Source organism: Hibiscus syriacus, unplaced genomic scaffold, assembly GCF_006381635.1.
Source record: "Hibiscus syriacus cultivar Baekdansim isolate YM2019G1 unplaced genomic scaffold, ASM638163v2 tig00111394_pilon, whole genome shotgun sequence".
Classification (NCBI taxonomy): domain Eukaryota; kingdom Viridiplantae; phylum Streptophyta; class Magnoliopsida; order Malvales; family Malvaceae; genus Hibiscus; species Hibiscus syriacus.
Window position 1 is genome coordinate 169,715 of NW_024063080.1, and position 19,806 is coordinate 189,520.

The following is a 19,806-nucleotide window of genomic DNA, read 5'->3' on the forward strand; positions in this document are numbered from 1 at the left end:
TGTTTATAAACTTTTCAAAAATCAATAGTAAGATAATAATTTTTAATGGTCGTTACAACATATGTAGTTTAAATTATAATAGAAAAAACGTTATACACCTATTTTGAGTGAAAAATTCTTTAGAGACGTAAAGTTAACGAATGATATTATTTAGTCACTTATTTTTTCATTAACTCTTACTATTTTAACTCTAATTGTTTCTTTAAGGTATTATTGTAAGGATAAATATATATATTTTAGTATTTGGATTTTATTCCAAATTTCATTGGTAGTTGAATTTTTTGTCTAAATATTTTTTAATTAGATACTTAAATTTGATGTTTTATTCATTTTAATATATATATATATATATATATATATATATTAATTAGAATATTTCGTTTAATTTGGTGCTTACAGTTTTTTAGTCGAATTTGAACCAAGAAGTCGATTTTTGGTATCAATTTTAACCAAGGAAACAAGTTCAAATGTTTTTTTTAAAAGAAAAGTGAGAATTGGATTAAAAAAATTATTAAGTATAAAGCTGAACCAAAAAGGTAACTTCATGAGTCAATTTAAACCAAAGAGCTAAACTTAGGTACCTAATCGGATAAAGGAAACTTAAACTACCACATTGAATATTAAAGCAAAGTTCAAGTACCCGTGTATATATATATATATATGCCCTTATTTTAACCATAATCGAAAACAATCTGATAAAATAATGAGCAATCTATATATTTGGTCACCTACCTATTACTTTGTTTTTTTTGTCACCAACTATTATTATTTTTCAAAATCATACATAATGTTACGTTTTAGTTCTAATTGATCAATCGTCATTAAACAATTAACAGTGATACTGATGTAAAATTTTTAATTACTTTTCAATTCTGATGTGACATTATTTTATGATGACACATTAATATCACTGTTAATTTTTAACGCCACGTGACTAAATAGAACTAAAACGTAAAGTTAGGTATGATTTTAAAACAAAAAATAGTTTGTGACCAAAAAAGAAACTAAGTAATAGATGGATGAACAAATAGACAATTTACCCTAAAATAACGACTACCCGCCAGCTTCATCCACAAATTTCCCGGAAAAATAAAATAATTGTAGCCAGAAAAAGGAAATAGCACAAAATATTAATTTTTTCAATAATTTTTTTTAATTTCAGTCACATTCAAATTTTCGTAAACAGAACCCCTTCACTTCCTTCACGTCTACTTCCCCCTTTGTTTATTTTTTTTCTTTTGCTGTCTGCCACGCAAAATCCCCAATTCGAATCGATAAAACCCTAAATACTTAATTTCCTAAAATCTTATTTTCATTTCCTTTGATTTTAATTGTAATAACCCAAGCTCAAGCTCATAACCAATCCAAAGAAGAAGAAGAAGAAGAAGAAGAAGAAGAAGAAGAAGAAAAGAAGGAAATGAGCAATTTGAGGACAGTTTGTAGACCGCACATGGTATTTTCTTCGTTGATGTGTAGTAGTAGGCTCCTCCACCTCCATCAAGCTCGATCCAGAAGTAGGGTTTCCTTTCGAAACCCTGATTTCAGGTCGTCTTCGTTCTCTTCGTGGTTCCATTTGTCCAGAAATTTAAGCAGGAAGGAACCTTGGTTTCGGGTCAATCAAAGGAGAACTGCCGTTAGGGCATCGAATTGGTCGGACCAAAAATCCCCCTATGACACTCTTGGTAATTGTTTTAACCCTTTTGCGTTGTTAGCTCGATGAAAACAGCGACGCTCTTTTTTTAGTTTGGTTATATTCCAGAATTAGAAAGGGTTTTTTTTCTTCCTGGGTTTGCTAATTGATAAATATATAATTATATTGGAACTTTGATTTCTAAACAACAGAGTTAGAAAGGGATGCCGATGAAGAACAGATCAAGACTGCATACAGGCGTTTGGCCAAATTCTATCACCCTGATGGTATGTGTCTCTTTAAGTTTCATACGTGAAAAATTGTGTGTGTTTCAATATTAAGTCAATTCTTTTCAAGTATCTGCTGTCATTATGGTTTCAATATTAGCTGCTAGGTTACGTGGTGAATGATGAAATTTTTTTCTTGGGAATTATTTGGGGTGTTCCTCTTGGTAGGACATTTCCCCAGTAAAATTCATTTAACTGCATTAAATAAGAACTCCGCATCTGGGACTGTCGAGAGGAGAGTGCTATGATGTTATGTTGGAGAACTTAGCCCGTTGGCTCCAGGACTCTTTTTCGATGCTATAATAGATGTGTTTATCTAGTGAACCGAAAATTTGTTTCCATTTCATTGATTTCTTAAAATTTTTGCCATCTGTTCTTACTAACTGGTCAATTTTCAATTTGAAGTCTACGATGGTAAAGGGGCTCTTGAAGAAGGTGAAACTGCTGAAGAAAGATTCATCAAGATTCAAGCTGCTTATGAATTGCTCATAGATGTGGAGAGACGGAGGCAGTATGATATGGATAACCGAGTCAATCCAATGAAGGTAAGATATGCATTTTCTATGAAATTGAAATTGGGAACTGGATCTACTTAGATGATGCACGGTTTCCAAGTGATTTGTTATTGCTTTTTGTCTTCTTCTTTTTATGAAATTGAAGATTCTCTTAGCACAATGAGGGATTTAATATCCTCGATCCAAATTTATATCATAATTTTAAACTATAAACCGTGCTGTTTGCCCTTTATATAAATATGCGTTATTGACTTGGTTCTTAAAATTTTAATCATGCAACTTGAGGCAGACTTCCTACTAATTTTGTTGCCAAAGCCAATATGGTACCCGCACTCCTACTAAGTTTGAATTATTCTCCCCTTGTTTTTATTTTTATGAGCTAGAACCTTTTAAGCGTGGCATTTCCTAATTTTCTCCTTTATTCCAGGCATCAGAAGCATGGATGGAGTGGCTTATAAAAAAGAGAAAAGCTTGGGATCAGCGAGGAGATATGGCTGTTTCAGCTTGGGCAGAACAGCAGCAGCTTGAGTTGAATCTTCGTGTTCGCCGTCTTTCTCGTTCTAAGGTAACAAACTATTTCTGAAATTTCTCTAACTGTGTGAATGTATCAGGGTGGACTTTCTAAACATTGACTGGTTCACCATCGAAATTTTGGTAAGTTTTAGTGTTGTACACAGTGTAGAGCCGTAGATTCTAATAAAAGTACACATGATCTAGAATTGAAGAAATAGATTTGCATTTTTAGAATTTGATCTTCGAGCTTCAAACTAATTCCAGATTGTGACTCAAAATCCGTAAGATTGTTGATATTATACTAGTGTTTTCCATTATCCACACACGACTGACTTCATTATTTTATATTTCAGTCAAACAGATAGTCTCTCCAATATAGTTGCTGCAAATTCTAAAATTTGTATTTGGGTGGAATTTCAGATAGATCCTGATGAAGAAAGAAAAATCTTGGCAAAAGAGAAAAAGGCATCAATAGAACATTTCAACAACACTCTTAAGCGGCATACTCTAGTGCTAAAGAAAAGGGATTTGATGCGAAAGAAAACAGAAGAGGAAAAGAAAAAGGTCATAAGTCAGCTTTTAGCTGCAGAAGGCCTTGAGCTTGATACAGATGATGAATCTCAGTAAAATATGTTGTACATATGGCAAACACACTAAATTCTTTATGTTGCACCTCCCCGATGCATAATCGCATATACATACGACACTTTTGTGCTTAAACGAAAGGCAGAAAGAGAAACTGTATATAAAATTGTTTCAAGGAAGGGAATGTTATTCCTGGTTAAATCTCTCCACCTTTTTGAATGCGGATGTGCTGTGTTGTGTTGGATGTATGCAACAGCATGGACTGGTGCATACGGTGGCTAATGGCCTTGCGAAGTGAATATAGAAGGTGACCGGTTTAAAAGCCAGCGTCTAATCGGGATGGTCTGATCTGAATATCGAACACCACATTAGTCACCAAATGACTTGGAACAAAAACTAACCCAAATTCATATTATTATTTTTCTTCATAAAAACACTACCATACAACATTAGCAGAAACATACATATTGTAAGTCAATGTAAGCAAGTCATCTCCAAAACATATTTACAACCATTAATTTCACTATCAAATGATCGGGTGTAAACTTGTCATTTTATACGTACTTTCGTAAAGCATTAGACAACCTTATTTTAACTTTACCAAGTTTATACACACTTAAAATAGAAGCCCAAAGAATTTCAGCTAAAATGAAGTTATATTTTGAAGTGAATTGCACATATAGGTTTTTTAGGGATCAGATTGAATTAATTTCAATACTTCATTTGATGTAAAAGGTGGTTTATTTATGAAATTAGATTGAAAAAAGTCTATTGTTTTAAATCTCCAAGTCATTTGAATTAAAATACTCCTTAATTGCATTTTAAAAATCAAATAACTAAATTATAAGAAGCTCAAAACACATAAAAAAACCTGAATCAAATACCAAATTCTAGTAGTTGAATTTGATACCGATATTGTCATGTCAATATCGATACTACTCTATCAATATTGGTACTCATGGCTCAACCACATAAAAATACCCTAGCATGTCGAATTTGACAACCAAAATTTAGACTGTGGCAGATTTTGCGTGCATATTAAGCTCTAACACTTTTATTTCAGAATTTCTGGTTGTTACAAAATTTCATCAAGTTATATTAACCTTATTTATCATATTAAACGTGGGTCTTTTTAACACATAATCATTAAACCTAGTGTCGTAACCGGTTTTGGTCCGGGCACGAAATATTTATTTGGCGGTGAAATTGATGTGAATAAATGGTTTTGGAAATAATTTAGGAGTCGTCATCGGCCTTTTGGGTCAGGTAGGTCGAATACCTAAAAAATATCTTTTAAAAGAGTTTTTAAGAAAACATCAATTAAAAGATAAACTGATCTGCGTTTTAACCAAAAATTCGTTCTTTTTAATAATAAAAAGGGATTCGTGGTCGGTTACGTTTAGGGAAGGATTAGCACCCCTACAACGCCCAACATTGGTACTTTTTAATTATAAATTGTCTCTAGTATTAAAAATTCAAAAATATATTTAATTTATAATCCTATTATTTCAAAATTATATAAATAATATTTATTTATTTATTTAAAAATATTAGAAAAGAACTTCTAGGTGCCTTAAGACAGCTCTTTTCTTTGATATTAATAAAATTGATTTTAAATAAAATTAAATAATAATTTTAATAATATTTAATTTTAAAATACCAGAATAGGACATCCAGTTATATTAAGACTGTCCTTTTCTTCGATATTGAAAAATATTAAATAATTTATTTAAAAAAATATATAAATTATTATGTATCATATATATTTATGACTATATAATAATAATAAAAATATTTAAATATATAAACAATTAAAACAATAAAAATACCATTAGAATGATATATTTAAAAGCAGTAAAATAAATGAAAACATTTAAAATTAGTGACTAAATTATAGTAAAATTAAAATTAAAAACCTAATTCATAATTAATCAAAATTATAGGGTTTAAACATGTTATTTTCTTATTTTATTAATTTAGTGACTAAAATAAAACTATATAAAATTCGGATAATAAATTAAAATAAATTAAAAAATATAAAATCGGTATTAAAATAATAATTAATAAACCATGAGGGACTAATTTGATATTTACCTATATATATATATATATATATTCTGATAAGGACTAAATTAAAATAAAATAAAATTAGAAGACCAAATTAAAATAATCAAAAACTACTTTCAGTGACTAAATCGTAAGGATTACAAACTATAGTGACTGCGGAAATGGTTTACCCATGATGGAAATTACACAGATACCCTCATCAAAACGGCGTCGTTTTGATGAGGGTATTTATACCCATTTAAGCCGGCCCTAAGGGCCATCTTTCTCACTTCTCTGGTTTTGCTTCTCTCTCTTTAGAGATAGAAGCTCTCGTTTTCTCTCGCCGGAAGAGAAAACCGGCCTCCGTTTCCGGCGACGATCGCCACCGCCGGCCACCGCTCACGGTGACCGGAATTCCTAAATTACTCTAGAGCATAGATCTCGACCTTCTAAGGCCGAATATGGCCTCCGTTTGTCCTAAAATGCTCTAGATCGTTCTAGATCTAAATAAATCGAAGGTTTTACCTTCGGTTTTACAATGATTCCGGTGGTTCCAGACGATTTAAAGGCTTCTACGATGGTAAGATGCTCCTTTTCCTCTTCTTTCTGGTTATTGGCTTGCTGTGATTATCTTCCTTTCGTTTTTTTTTCTTTTCTGTTTTCTATTTTTTGTTCTCTGTCTCTCTGTGGCTGTCTGTTCTTCTTTTCTTTCGTAGGTATGGTGGCTTTTATAGCCACCACGAGGTTCTGTTTGGACCGGTCCCGAGAGGGATGTCTAGGTGAGTCACCATAGCTATGCTGGTGACTCACCATGGAGCTCGATTTGGGCTGCCATCTGGTGTTCTGGAATCTACGGCGGCGAGGTGGCGTGGCAAAGCAGCGTCGGCAGTGACTGGTTGGACCATCTGGCAGTGGAGGCGTCGGCAGCAGCGTCTGGAAGCTGGAGAGGCAGCTTGAGGCTTCTGGAAGCGGCGGCTGGGAGCTAGGGTTTGAAAACCCTAGCTGAAACCCTAAATTGGTTTAGGGTTTCCATCTGGTCTGGGCCAATTCTAGGTCACTGTTGGGCTTCAAATTGTAAATGGGCTCGGGGATCTTGTAAAATGGGTTTGTAATATTTATTTTTTATTTAATAATAATAATATAAATTAATAATTAATAATAATAAAATGAACTGAAAAATTATTGTCTACAGCTGCCCCTCTTTGCTCATTCTTGTGTTAACAAGAATAGAGCAAAGACGAAAAAAACAATAATTTTTCATTCGGCTTATTTTAAGTAATATGGAAATGTTGAAAACATCATGCACTGAAGGGCTTACAGATGACCTAAGGCTTTGAAAACATCAAAAAGCTCCTGAAGGCTTTTTGGAAACATCATGCACTGTAGGACTTACAGATGACCCTAAGGCTTTGAAAACATCAAAAAGCTCCCGAAGGCTTTTTGGAAACATCATGCACTGTAGGACTTACAGATGACCCGAAGGCTTTGAAAACATCAAAAAGCTCCCGAAGGCTTTTTGGAAACATCATGCACTGAAGGACTTATAGATGACCCGAAGGCTTTAAAAACATCAAAAAGCTCCCGAAGGCTTTTTGGAAACATCATGCACTGAAGGACTTACAGATGACCTGAAGGCTTTAAGAACATCAAAAAGCTCTCGAAGGCTTTTTGGAAACATCATGCACTGAAGGACTTATAGATGAGGGAAATAGTTTACTAAGTAAAAAACTAAGGAAATCGTTTTCTTACTTTTCAACAATTTCATTTTAGAAAAGATGAATGAGAAACTATGGAAATCGTTTTCTCATTATTTTTCAAAATAACATGTGATTGGGTAACATGCCCCAATTTCAAGATAATTTTCATTCTTGTGGATTGCATCCATCTCTTCTTCACTTGATTAATATGGAGATGTTGAATAAATTCTTCTCTTTCTTCAGAAGAGTTCTTCTCATTATGAACTTTCCGCTGGGGATGATGTTGACCTATTTCCTGTGATAGAGTCATTCAAAAAGTTGAATAAGCTCTTGATGAGTTCTTCTCATTATGAACTTTCTCTAGAAAGGCTGATGCTAATCTATCTCCTTCTGTGATAGAATTATGCAAAAAGTTGAACAAATTCTTCTTATTATGAACTTCTTCTTCCTTCTTCAGATGAGTTCTTCCCATTATGAACTTCTCTAGAAAAGTTGTTCCATCAAGTGATGTATTTGAGCAAAAGGTTGAACAAATTCTTCTTATTATGAACTTCTTATTCCTTCTTCAGATGAGTTCTTCTCATTATGAACCTTCTCTGGCAAAAATAATCCATCAAGTGATGAATTCAGACAAAAGGTTGAACAAATTCTTCTCATTATGAACTTCTTCTTCCTTCTTCAGATGAGTTCTTCTCATTATGAACTTTCTCTGGAAATGATGATCCATCAAATAATAGATTCAAGTAAAAGGTTGAACAAATTCTTCTCATTATGAACTTCTTCTTCCTTCTTCAGATAAGTTCTTCTCATTATGAACTTTCTCTGGAAATGATGATCCATCAAATGATGGATTCAAGTAAAAGGTTGAACAAATTCTTCTCATTATGAACTTCTTCTTCCTTCTTCATATGAGTTCTTCTCATTATGAACTTCTATAGAAATGCCAATCCATCGAATGATGGATTGGAGCAAAAGGTTGAACAAATTCTTCTCATTATGAATTTCTTCTTCCTTCTTCAGATGAGTTCTTCTCATTATGAACTCGACCTGGAATGTTGATCCATTGAATGATGGATTTGAACTTTGCTAAAATCTTTGAAATTCCTGTCAAATATTCAACATGGATAAAATGAATGAAAATGCTCCTATTTTGCAAATGTCTAAATATGATGCATGAATGTTGATGCAATCTTCGTTTAACTTCAAAATGGTGAACTCGGTTTTCCTCCACTTCATCATTTATTGCCAGGGTCACCTCTGGATATCAGTGTAGCAACTTATGCTATCAAGCTTACATTTCTGAAGAACCATCTGATCAACTTGTATCTTTATGTCTTCTTTGCTTCATGAAAGTCTCAGAAGAATTGTTTCACTTGTGGAACTCTTGCTATAGTCAGAGCTATGACTTTGATGCCCCATCTTGTCTTGGATAAAACCAACTTATTTGTTTGGACTTGTGTAGAAATCCCATAAAGTTTTCATCTTTGAAAAGAGAATCTGTCATCTTTAAAAAGAGAATCTATCATCTTTGAAGAGTGTAGATGTAGATATGCCTGACTCAGCAGGGATTAATCAGGAGAATAGAGTCTGTTCTGATTTGACTCTTGAAACATATCACAAGGAGGATTTATTCCAATTCCTTTCATGTCTCCACATCTAATTGGATCTCGAACAAAACAACTCAAACCATATCATGTAAAGATGTTTAACAACAACCTACTATTTGATCTTAGTTGGCTCAACTAGTTTCTTGTTGTCAAAATTTTCAGCTTTCCTTGGAAAGGAATCTTCATTATATCTCACTTTTAATCTTGGGGTTGAAGAAGACAAACTTCATCTTGGATCAATAAATGGAAACCATATGATCGTAACATTGGTTCAGCATCAGAATAGCAGGTTCGTAAAACATTTGATAGTGCATTCATCCTTTCCTGTGGCTTCTGTTCAGATGTTCGTAAAACATTTGACAACACATTCATCCTTTCCTGTGGTTTCTGTTTAGATGTTCGTAAAACATTTGACAACACATTCATCCTTTCCTGTGGTTTCTGTTCAGATGTTCGTAATTATTGAAGTTCTTTGCCTAGTGTTCAAAGCTTTTGAATGATGTCACAAGACCATTTGAGAACAAAAACTCAGTGGGGATTCAAGTGTAATGTTGGTATGACCAAAAGTTGGTCAAATTCACAAGATATGCTGGTGTCGAATTGAATAGAAGACACTAAATGATCTTGATATCATCTCGGGCAAAGACAAATGTGATACTGATCACATTTTCTTCTATAATGATCTTTGTAGGAAGTAGCAACACATCAACTGTAGGATCAATGTACAGAAAGATATCCGTGGAATTTTTGCAGCTGGGGATGAAATATAAATGATAAAACCAAAATAGATGAAAACTCAGTTCATCTTGGCTAGCAATGATGATCCCAAATAACAACGGGAATAACAGTAATATAAGTGAGAGTCGAGTCTCCCTTTTCAATGTCATCAAGGACGCAAAAACTGATGTGAAAAATAGCTTCATAATCTCAATAGTATGGTTGAAACTATTTGCTAGGAATCTCAAAGAAATATTTTCAGTTATTACCGACACACAGAAGGCCAAATTCAATGCTGAGATCTTAAGGAACTGAACCCTGGATCAAGTAGTCTACCTGGGGATCATCTTTATTCATGCAACCGTAATGTAGTTTATCAAAGAACACACTGTCATGTGACATACGGTTAAGAAGATTAGGTATTTGAAAACATACTTGCTGAGTAGATTTTGTTCAACAACATGATCATAATATAACTGCCTGATGAACGAAGCAATTATGTATAGTCAGCTCGACTGTCACTGTTTTACCATTTTCATTCTTCACACCTTTCTGTCTCATTGGAAATATTTTTTCAAGTCAATGATCTTGACACAGGATGATATAGGCCTTCAGCATGCCCCCACATTGGCTAATACAAGTGTTCAAAATGCATCAACAGTTCTGATTCTGATTGAAATGGGTTTTCAGCATGCCCCAGCATTTTGCTGATAAATATTCAGAATATTTCAACATTTCTGATTCTGTTTGAAAAGGGTTTTCAGCATGCCCCAATATTTGCTTCTTGTTAATATGAGTCTTCAAAATACACCACATGGATCTGTCTGAAGTGAGCTCTAAAATGCCCCAATATTGCTTCTTGTTAAGATGAGCCTACAAGAATGCCCAAATATTCATATTGTTGTGAGCCTTCAAAATGCCCCAATATTCTATTTCTGGTTGAAATGGGCCCTCAAGATGTCCCTCTAGATTTATCTGATTCACTCTCAATCTCTGTTTGACTGGAATGTCATGATCCCCACGAGGTCCAATTTTGACATTGATTTGTTGTAGGTACTTGTAGCTTTATTCGTGTCCCAAATCTATTTATCTTGAATACTCTCATTCTGGTGTCACTAAACAGTAGTGTTATCAAGTAACTGAAATTTCTTCATGTTGTCACAAACTTAAGAAGTATTCAATCATTCTGACAGAAACGTCTGAGATATGTATCTTCTGAATGAGGTGACCCTTTTCTGTATCTGGAGGGATTTAGTCAGACAGAGCAGTGAAAATAGTTTGGTAATCCATTCCAGGCTGACATAGTGGCTTATCATCTTTCAGTGAAAGCCATCTCTGAAATATACTTTTCCATGCAACATGTTAATTCTGATAATAACTCATCTGATTATGAAGCGATCTTTCAGGATGATTTCACATATATTGATAGTTCTTCTGATATCGAGGAAATCATGAGTTCTGATTCTGATGAAGAGAGTAAACTGTTATACTTGACAAAAATGGGATTCTCAAAGGCTGAAGCTTCAATAACCATGGAGATATGTGGTTCAGATTCATCAATTGCAGAATTGACAGATTTTATATGTGCTGATCAAATGGCTAGGGTTACTGATGCAATTCTTATGGTAGATAGGAAGCTATTATGCAATGATCCCAATTACAAGCAAAGGCAAACTTGGGTTATGATTTGTGGAAAAGGAAGAAGCAGAGGAAGCTTGAAAAGAAGCTTCTTAATGAAGATGATCATGCAGTTCATATTTTAATTCCAATGATCGGTTCTATAGTTCCTACCAAACCAGATCAAATAACTCAAAGAACACTTCCAGAAGATGCTATTGAGTCTCCTTATTTCTCCTATGAGCAAATTCATCTTCTAAATTCAATGATTGGTTCTGTATAACCAGATCAGATAACTCAAAGAACACTTCCAGAAGATGCTATGAGCACATTCATCTTCTAAATTCAATGATTGGTTCTGTCTAACCAGATCAGATAACTCAAAGAACACTTCCAGAAGATGCTATGAGCAGATTCATCTTCTAAATTCAATGATTGGTTCTGTCCAACCAGATCAGATAACTCAAAGAACACTTCCAGAAGATGCTATGAGTCTCTTTCAGTTAATGTTTGGACTAGGATATCACAATATTTATTCGATGTAGAGCCAGAATTTGTAGATTCGAAGCATTTCCATGCTGATACACTAAAAGGGCTATATTCATAATTCTGCCAATTAAGAACAGATTTCCTCTTATCTTGTTTTCTCCATGCACTATACATGATATTTTTCCATTGACAAAGAAATGATAGTCTTCATAGGATCCAAGAACAAAATTGAACTGCTTACAAACATGTACAAGAAGTTCCAGATTGACAGAAAGTATATGTAAGGCTCTTGAAGCTTTATGACGATGAACTACCTTCGAGTATCCAGAAGTATGTTCTTAATGAGTGCCGAAACTGGAATCCGGTATGAGTTGGAAGAAATAAATTTGTTCCACTTGAACCTGATGAGGTAGAAATGCTTCTAGGTTTCCCTAAAAACCATATATAAGGAGCTGCTAGAGACATGTTATCTGGTGATATCAATGTCCTGTTTCTTTTTTTTCTTCTGGGATCAATAATGCAGAGGCTGTCTTCTACTGTCTTGGCATATTTTTGAAAACAGATGTGCAAGAACTGAATGATGATCGATTGGAGCAATTGATGAGTAGTTTTGTCGAATTCGACCTTGTTGTCAGTGGCATCCAGCGTAACAACCTTACTGGAAGAAATAAACATCATTATGATAAGATAGAAGATTTTTGTTGGTGCATTTTCTTACAATGGCTGCTACGACAACTATCTCTTTTGCTGCTTCAAAATACACACTGCCATAACATACTCTTCCCTAACCATGGACAGGTTTAGTTGATGGTAAAACTGGTTATCTCAACTTTTGGAATCCTGTACGGCATACAAATGTAAAATTTGTTCCAATGTCTTATTCTGTGCTATAAGTCCTTAAATTCAAATTCAGCAATCTTCTGAAGGACATAATGAATATCATCTTGACAAAGAAAATGATCGGCCTAGAAGAAGTAGCAATGATGTATCAAGACTTGAGCCAACATCACGGTATAACCAGAGTGCAGGTAGTGACTTATTCATGGCTTTATGATGTAATCTTCTAGAGAACATGAATTGATGGTTGGGGAAAATAATCTATCTGGTGATGCTTATCGCCCTCAGCATGAGATAAACGATAATATTTCTTAATAAACTACTGATAATGTCATAGAAGAATGTCACAAGTTCAATTATCCATACTTTCTTGCTTCTTAGACCACTTGCCTTCAAAAGTGTGAAGTGTTTCATCACTCTGGCCTCGTTCATTTTTTTTTTTACAACAGAGGTAGAATAAGCAACAATTGCTTCAAAGACCTTTCTCATTTGAGGCTGTCCTGTTTGAAAATGTTTTTTTTTCTTTCTTTATTGAAGAATGAAAGAATTTTGCAAAGTATTGCCCTTCTTAGGTTCACAATAGAATCAGATCATAAACAATGAGTTTAATAAATATCAAATCAACTACACTTTTAAATCATTCAAAAATCATAGTCCTATGGCAAGTGTCAAAATTATTGACTGATTTGAGGTGCGGGTGGATTTTGGTAAAGTAGGTTCTTTCAAGTTGGTTCAGTATGTCGTTTTGGCTTACACTAACTTGTAGAGATGCTTCTTGTTTCCCTACTCTCAGGAACGTCTTTGGGATGTGCGGTGCTTTATTAAGAGCTTAAGATCGTCTCTTATGTCATTGTTGCACCATTCATTATTCGAGCCGCATTTTTTTAGGTTTTCAACTCGAATCCTCCTTTGGTTTCAAGATGTTATTTAAAAATTTACATCTTGAACCCCCCCTTTATCATTTTTCATATCATGCATTAAAGATTTTTTAAAAAAACAATTTTTGCAAATAACAATCAATCTTGGAAGGCGGAATGAATTCTAAAGATATCATCTTTTACTTAGAAATCCCTGTATGATTAGAATGGACTTTTCAGGTATGTAACGTAGGCCATGGCTTATGGTTACGAAAGAAAGGGATAAAAAGGCCCAAATAAGTGTTTAAGGGTAATCAAACCAAGGATCAATTCATTCTGATGCCATCAATCTTGCCTTGCTTAACTTGGATCTGCTTTGTTGGGGATTTTTTTCATCATTTGGATCCCTCTAGACTGCCAAATTTTGGATTCGTTTCCAATTTCTCATATCTTCAGCATTTCTTGCTCTTCTTGTTCGTACTTGATCAACCTTGTAACTTGAGGCTCAATAAGTCACCCATCTTGATTCAATTTTCCTTTTTCTTCTTCTTTTTCTTTCTTTGCTGGATGAGATAATACTTCAATTGCTTTGAGCACCTCCTTTTCCTTTTGTATTTTGGAGGTTTTTTCATTATTCTTGATTGGATTGATCTTTAAGCACTCTGTATATGACATACTTTGTAGTTCAAAACTTTCATGACTTCATGGAAACTTGTCTTCATAATAAAACTGTATTGACAATCTTTATTCTTGTGAGCCAATATCCTTTACCTTGCTCCGCAATGTAGAGTGTGATCCTTGGTTAGGGTTGAATCAGAAGAAAAATTATTCAGGCTCAAATGGGGATAACAAAGGATATATATATATATATATATATTAAAGGATAAATGAAACAATGCCATTCATCATCTCATACACATAAACCTTTGTAAAAAGAGGTATCTCCAGGGGAATGAATATTCAAGATTAATTTTACTTACATGAAAAATGTAATTAATGCATGATATATTTATTTCAATCAATCACTTTCCCCTTCTTCTTTGAGTATGCCCTAATCACTTGAAATTATCATCAATGAGTTGGTCCATGATGCCTCATCTCATCTCTTCTTGCAGTAATATTCATGAATAGTTGAAAGTTTGGTTCTTTTGAGGTCTTTTAGTTTATGATGGTTTTGTGTTAGGAAGGATAAATGTGTGACTCTTAAAGTTATGTATATGGTGGAAGGGGTAATATCATAAACCAATTAACTCTATCCGAGAAGGTGAACATCTAGAGTTGATGTCTCAAAAACAAATAGAGACATTTCTTCAGAATCTCAGATAAATGTAGTGTCAGGATTTGGTTTTGGTAAGGGTCGAGTAATTGGCATTGGATGGGATATTGAAGATATAATTTTACCACTTGCCAATAGATCTATAACTCTTGAAAAATTAAAAGAATATTTAATCTACTTGATATTCAATAATCTCAAGATTAAAATTTGATTCCTTGCTCATAACCATAAAAGCAACACAAATTTATTTATTATACAAAAGGTGGAGAAAGGAACAAAAAACAAGTTCAAACAAGATGCTGAAAGTAGAAAGGTACTACAGTGGTAGATAACACTTCCACTTATTATTTTGCCATGCCTCATTATTCCTCTAATGTTGGGTATGTAATAGGATCAGGATTCTCATCCTTATTTGCCCCCCATTTCTTGATTATTTCTTGTGTCAAAACCCCTTTGTCAACAAGCATCTCAATTTCTTTTAACAGTGGCCTACAATTGCCTGTAGAATGCCCGGATACCCCCAAGTGAAAATTACAAACTCTATCTTGATCATAGCTATGAGCAGAAGGATTTGATGTCACTTTAGTTGGTCTTGGTGTGATGTACTGACCTTTAACCAAATGAGGGTATAAGTCTGAAATAGAAGTTTGGAACACTTCTAAAGTTTTTCTTGATCTCATGACTTTCTTTGGTCGATCCGAACAGTTACTTACTCTTTTCTTTTGCAGTTGCGGGGATTCTGGATGCGACATACATTCACATTATCAGCTTTCGCTTTTTGATCTGTTGGGCTCTTGTATGTGACTTTTGTGTTTTCTTCATTGATTACATTCTCAATTAAATCTCCACTTGTCACAAGATTCTCGAATTCGTTCGTCGGATTTGCCTGCATTAACTCGCAGAAAGGAGTGGGAATAGAATCCCGAAACATACGTGATATTTCTTCTTCTAACATGGGAGGTTGAACTTGTGCTGCTATTCCTCTCCATCTTAGGGCATATTCTTGAAATCTTTCATTGGTTTTCTTCTTTACTCTTCGAAGATCCATACGTGTTGGAGCTAAGCCTTTAACATACCGATATTGTCTCAAAAATGCATCAGCTAGATCTACCCATTTCTTGATCTGTTCTTGGGTCAACTGATTATACCAGACTACTGTTGGGCCAACAAGACTATCATGGAAAGAGTGAATTAACAGGTCATCAGAATTTAAATATCCTCCCATTATTCTGCAAAACATTCTCAAATGGATTAAGGGACAACTGGTGCCATCATATTTCTCAAAATCAGGCATTTTGAATTCATGGGGAATAATTAAATCTGAAACTAAGCTAAGCTCTCTTGCTTCTAATTCTTTGTGGTAGGCACTAACATCTTTCATGTTTCTGATTGCTTTCTCTGTCCTCTTGACTTTATCCTCATATTGTGAATAATTAATGAGGCTATTCTTTGGGTTTGAGTAGGATGCCCTAGGGTATGTTATCTTTCTCGACTCTTCAATCTGATAGCACGATTTCTCTATAACAGTTGTATCTTCTTTATCAGATTCCATTCCTTGGATAATTTGATCTGATCCATCTGGTACTGAATCTGAAACTTCTTTCCTTGTATCCCGAGGTAACCCTGTCAATGGTTCTGGCCAATAGTTTTGTAGTCCTTCATAAGATTGCTCCATTGTTTTCATGATGATGGTACAGTAAAATAAATGAATGATCTTGGTTTTTACTGTTACAGAAACCTTTCATGAATTATTTATATGTTTTTATAATTAAAGTACATGACAGTAATTAAATAAAAATATGAAAAATGCATAAATAGAAAAATAAGAATGCAAAATGTGCAATTCATAAATATAAAAATACAAAATGAAAATGCACAGATACAAAATGTAAATGCATGTATGAAAAGGTGTTACTTAAGAGTGATCATCTTAGAACAGATTTCATTGAACACAAAAGCTTCAGTACATCAAACAAAACTTTTACATGTAGGGGACAACTTTTAATCCTAACTTCAACAAAACTTTCATATAGGGAATAACTTTCCCATTTTCTTCTCTAAAACCAAGTTAGATTATCAGCTTATGGGCCATATTGCTTGTCTGGACTGCAGCTTCTTTCATGACATTCTGGGGTTCTTTCATCACCTATGTTAATTCTTGGAGTTGATCATTTTCCTTTGCGAGAGAACATTTGTGTTCAAAAAGTTTTTGGAGAAGATCTTCATGTATGCTGCAACTCTTTTTCAGTTTAGTGACCCCTGATATCCACTCTTCTGGGGTGTTTCCTATTCCAGCATTTTGAAAAGCTTGACTGACCTTCTGGAAGTCTTCATGTATGGTTTCCATTTTGGTGCACAATTTATTGTTTTCAATCTTCAAATGACGTATTTGAGCTTCACACCTCAGCAAATCTTTTCTCTCTGGGTGCCCCTACTGATATTCTTACCTTTGAAGATTTTTGGTATTAATCTATCAGGACCCTTGGTTACCAAACCAGGTCGATCATTTACCATAAATTTTAAGGTTCCATGATCCAAAAGACTTTGGACTCGGTGTTTGAAGGCAAGACAATTTTCGATAGTATGTCCTTGAGCTCCGGTATGATATTCGCAATGAACGTTGATGTCATACCAATTTGGATACGGAGGTTGGAACGGTTTTATGTAATATGGAGCTATTTCTCGTGCTTCAAGTAACTTTTCATACAAATCTTTATATGATATAGGTACAGCATCAACATGAGAAACACCTTTTGTTTTGGATTGAACATGAGTTTTAGACGTCGGGAGCAGACCAAACTTTGATGATTTCTGATTACATGATTTCTTCTCTTCTCTGGGAGCTTGTACAGTCGTCACCATTTCTTTGGTATCTCCATACGATTTGTGAATACGAATGATGACTGTCTGTAATTTCTCTAATTGGTTAGGAATCAAAATCCCTTGCGTATCTGAAACTGCAGAGTTAGATTCATTGAGCTCTCTCTCTTTCTGTGCTGGAATCTCTTTTCCTTTGGCCAAAACAGATATTCTATCCATCATCTTGGTCATCTGCTCTCTTATTTCTCGTATTTCCTTTTGCTCTTCAATGGGCATACAATCTTTGGGTGAATAGCTCTTCTCTATCTTCAAAGTTCCCTCAGGGTGTCTTTTCTTGGCCGCATCATATTTTGTTTGATCATAGAACTTTTTGTTCATTTATGATTTCTTTCTAATTTGATGAGCAGTCTTTTCAGTTAACACCTTTTGGTCATGATCATGTAATGCAAACAAAAGAAAATAATTTAAACAAATTAGAGCAAAAATAACATACATGGGAAAATAAGAAAAAATAAAATGGTTAATACCAAATAATTGAAAGAAAAATTTATTTATCATGGTATATAATAAATCCTAACCTCATGCTTTCTAGTTCCATGCTTTGTTTGGAAAAATTAACCTAACCGCATGATTTTTAATTCGCAGGCATTTATTCATAAAATAATAAAATAAAAGCTAAAGCTTTATTTCTCCTTTGTGTATACCTAAGAACAGAGGTTCAGTACTGTCTTAGATCAGGAGGAGTTCTAAGTATTATTACATGTAGGGTTTTAGTTCTAGGAGTAAGGTACTCGAATTATCCTTGTTAGTGCCCCCTTGGGCTGTCAACCCTCAATCCTAGTCCATTACAGACTTAAACGGACCGAGTTCAATTCGAGGGGATACATTTCTCTATGACTAACACGGAGAATAAATTCTCACGAAGACATAGAGCATATGAACCCCAAAAGTTACTTGCTAGGTCTGACACGGAGAATAAATTCTCACGAAGACGTCGCTTTCACTCCCACTTAAAAGGGACAAGCTCAATTATAGAGCTTTATGTTATGCAATGCAAGTGTTGTGTGTGAGGAGAAATATTCAAACTTCTTAACAGAAAAAAATAAATAATGAAATAAAATACTTGCAAATAAAATAAAACATATAAATATTATAAAAATAATAAATAAATAAAAAATTTGAAAGAAAAAATTAAATATTTTTGAATTTTTAATTTTAATACTAGAGACAATTTATAATTGATTTTTAAAAGTTTGACCAGTCCCCAGCAGAGTCGCCAAGCTGTCGTAACCGGTTTTGGTCCGGGCACGAAATATTTATTTGGCGGTGAAATTGATGTGAATAAATGGTTTTGGAAATAATTTAGGAGTCGCCATCGGCCTTTTGGGTCAGGTAGGTCGAATACCTAAAAAATATCTTTTAAAAGAGTTTTTAAGAAAACATCAATTAAAAGATAAACTGATCTGCGTTTTAACCAAAAATTCGTTCTTTTTAATAATAAAAAGGGATTCGTGGTCGGTTACGTTTAGGGAAGGATTAGCACCCCTACAACGCCCAAAATTGGTACTTTTTAATTATAAATTGTCTCTAGTATTAAAAATTCAAAAATATATTTAATTTATAATCCTATTATTTCAAAATTATATAAATAATATTTTATTTATTTATTTAAAAATATTAGAAAAGAACTTCTAGGTGCCTTAAGACAGCTCTTTTCTTTGATATTAATAAAATTGATTTTAAATAAAATTAAATAATAATTTTTAATAATATTTAATTTTAAAATACCAGAATAGGACATCCAGTTATATTAAGACTGTCCTTTTCTTCGATATTGAAAAATATTAAAATAATTTATTTAAAAAAATATAAATTATTATTATCATATATATTTATGACTATATAATAATAATAAATATTTAAATATAAACAATTAAAACAATAAAAATACCATTAGAATGATATATTTAAAAGCAGTAAAATAAATGAAAACATTTAAAATTAGTGACTAAATTATAGTAAAATTAAAATTAAAAACCTAATTCATAATTAATCAAAATTATAAGGTTTAAACATGTTATTTTCTTATTTTATTAATTTAGTGACTAAAATAAAACTATATAAAATTCGGATAATAAATTAAAATAAATTAAAAAATATAAAATCGGTATTAAAATAATAATTAATAAACCATGAGGGACTAAATTTGATATTTACCTATATATATATATATATATATATATTCTGATAAGGACTAAATTAAAATAAAATAAAATTAGAAGACCAAATTAAAATAATCAAAAACTACTTTCA

General features: G+C 33.3%; 1 protein-coding gene across 1 annotated transcript; it reads left to right on the top strand.

Moving 5' to 3' along the window:
* Positions 1 to 1,206: 1,206 nt before the first annotated feature.
* Positions 1,207 to 3,654, top strand: LOC120160934 (uncharacterized J domain-containing protein C4H3.01-like). The gene is made up of 5 exons (XM_039171242.1): positions 1,207 to 1,682; positions 1,843 to 1,917; positions 2,323 to 2,462; positions 2,860 to 2,997; positions 3,366 to 3,654. Exons 1-5 carry the CDS (start codon positions 1,418 to 1,420, stop codon positions 3,570 to 3,572), a joined length of 825 nt encoding a protein of 274 aa, XP_039027173.1. The 5' UTR covers positions 1,207 to 1,417; the 3' UTR covers positions 3,573 to 3,654.
* The last annotated feature ends 16,152 nt before the right edge of the window (positions 3,655 to 19,806 follow it).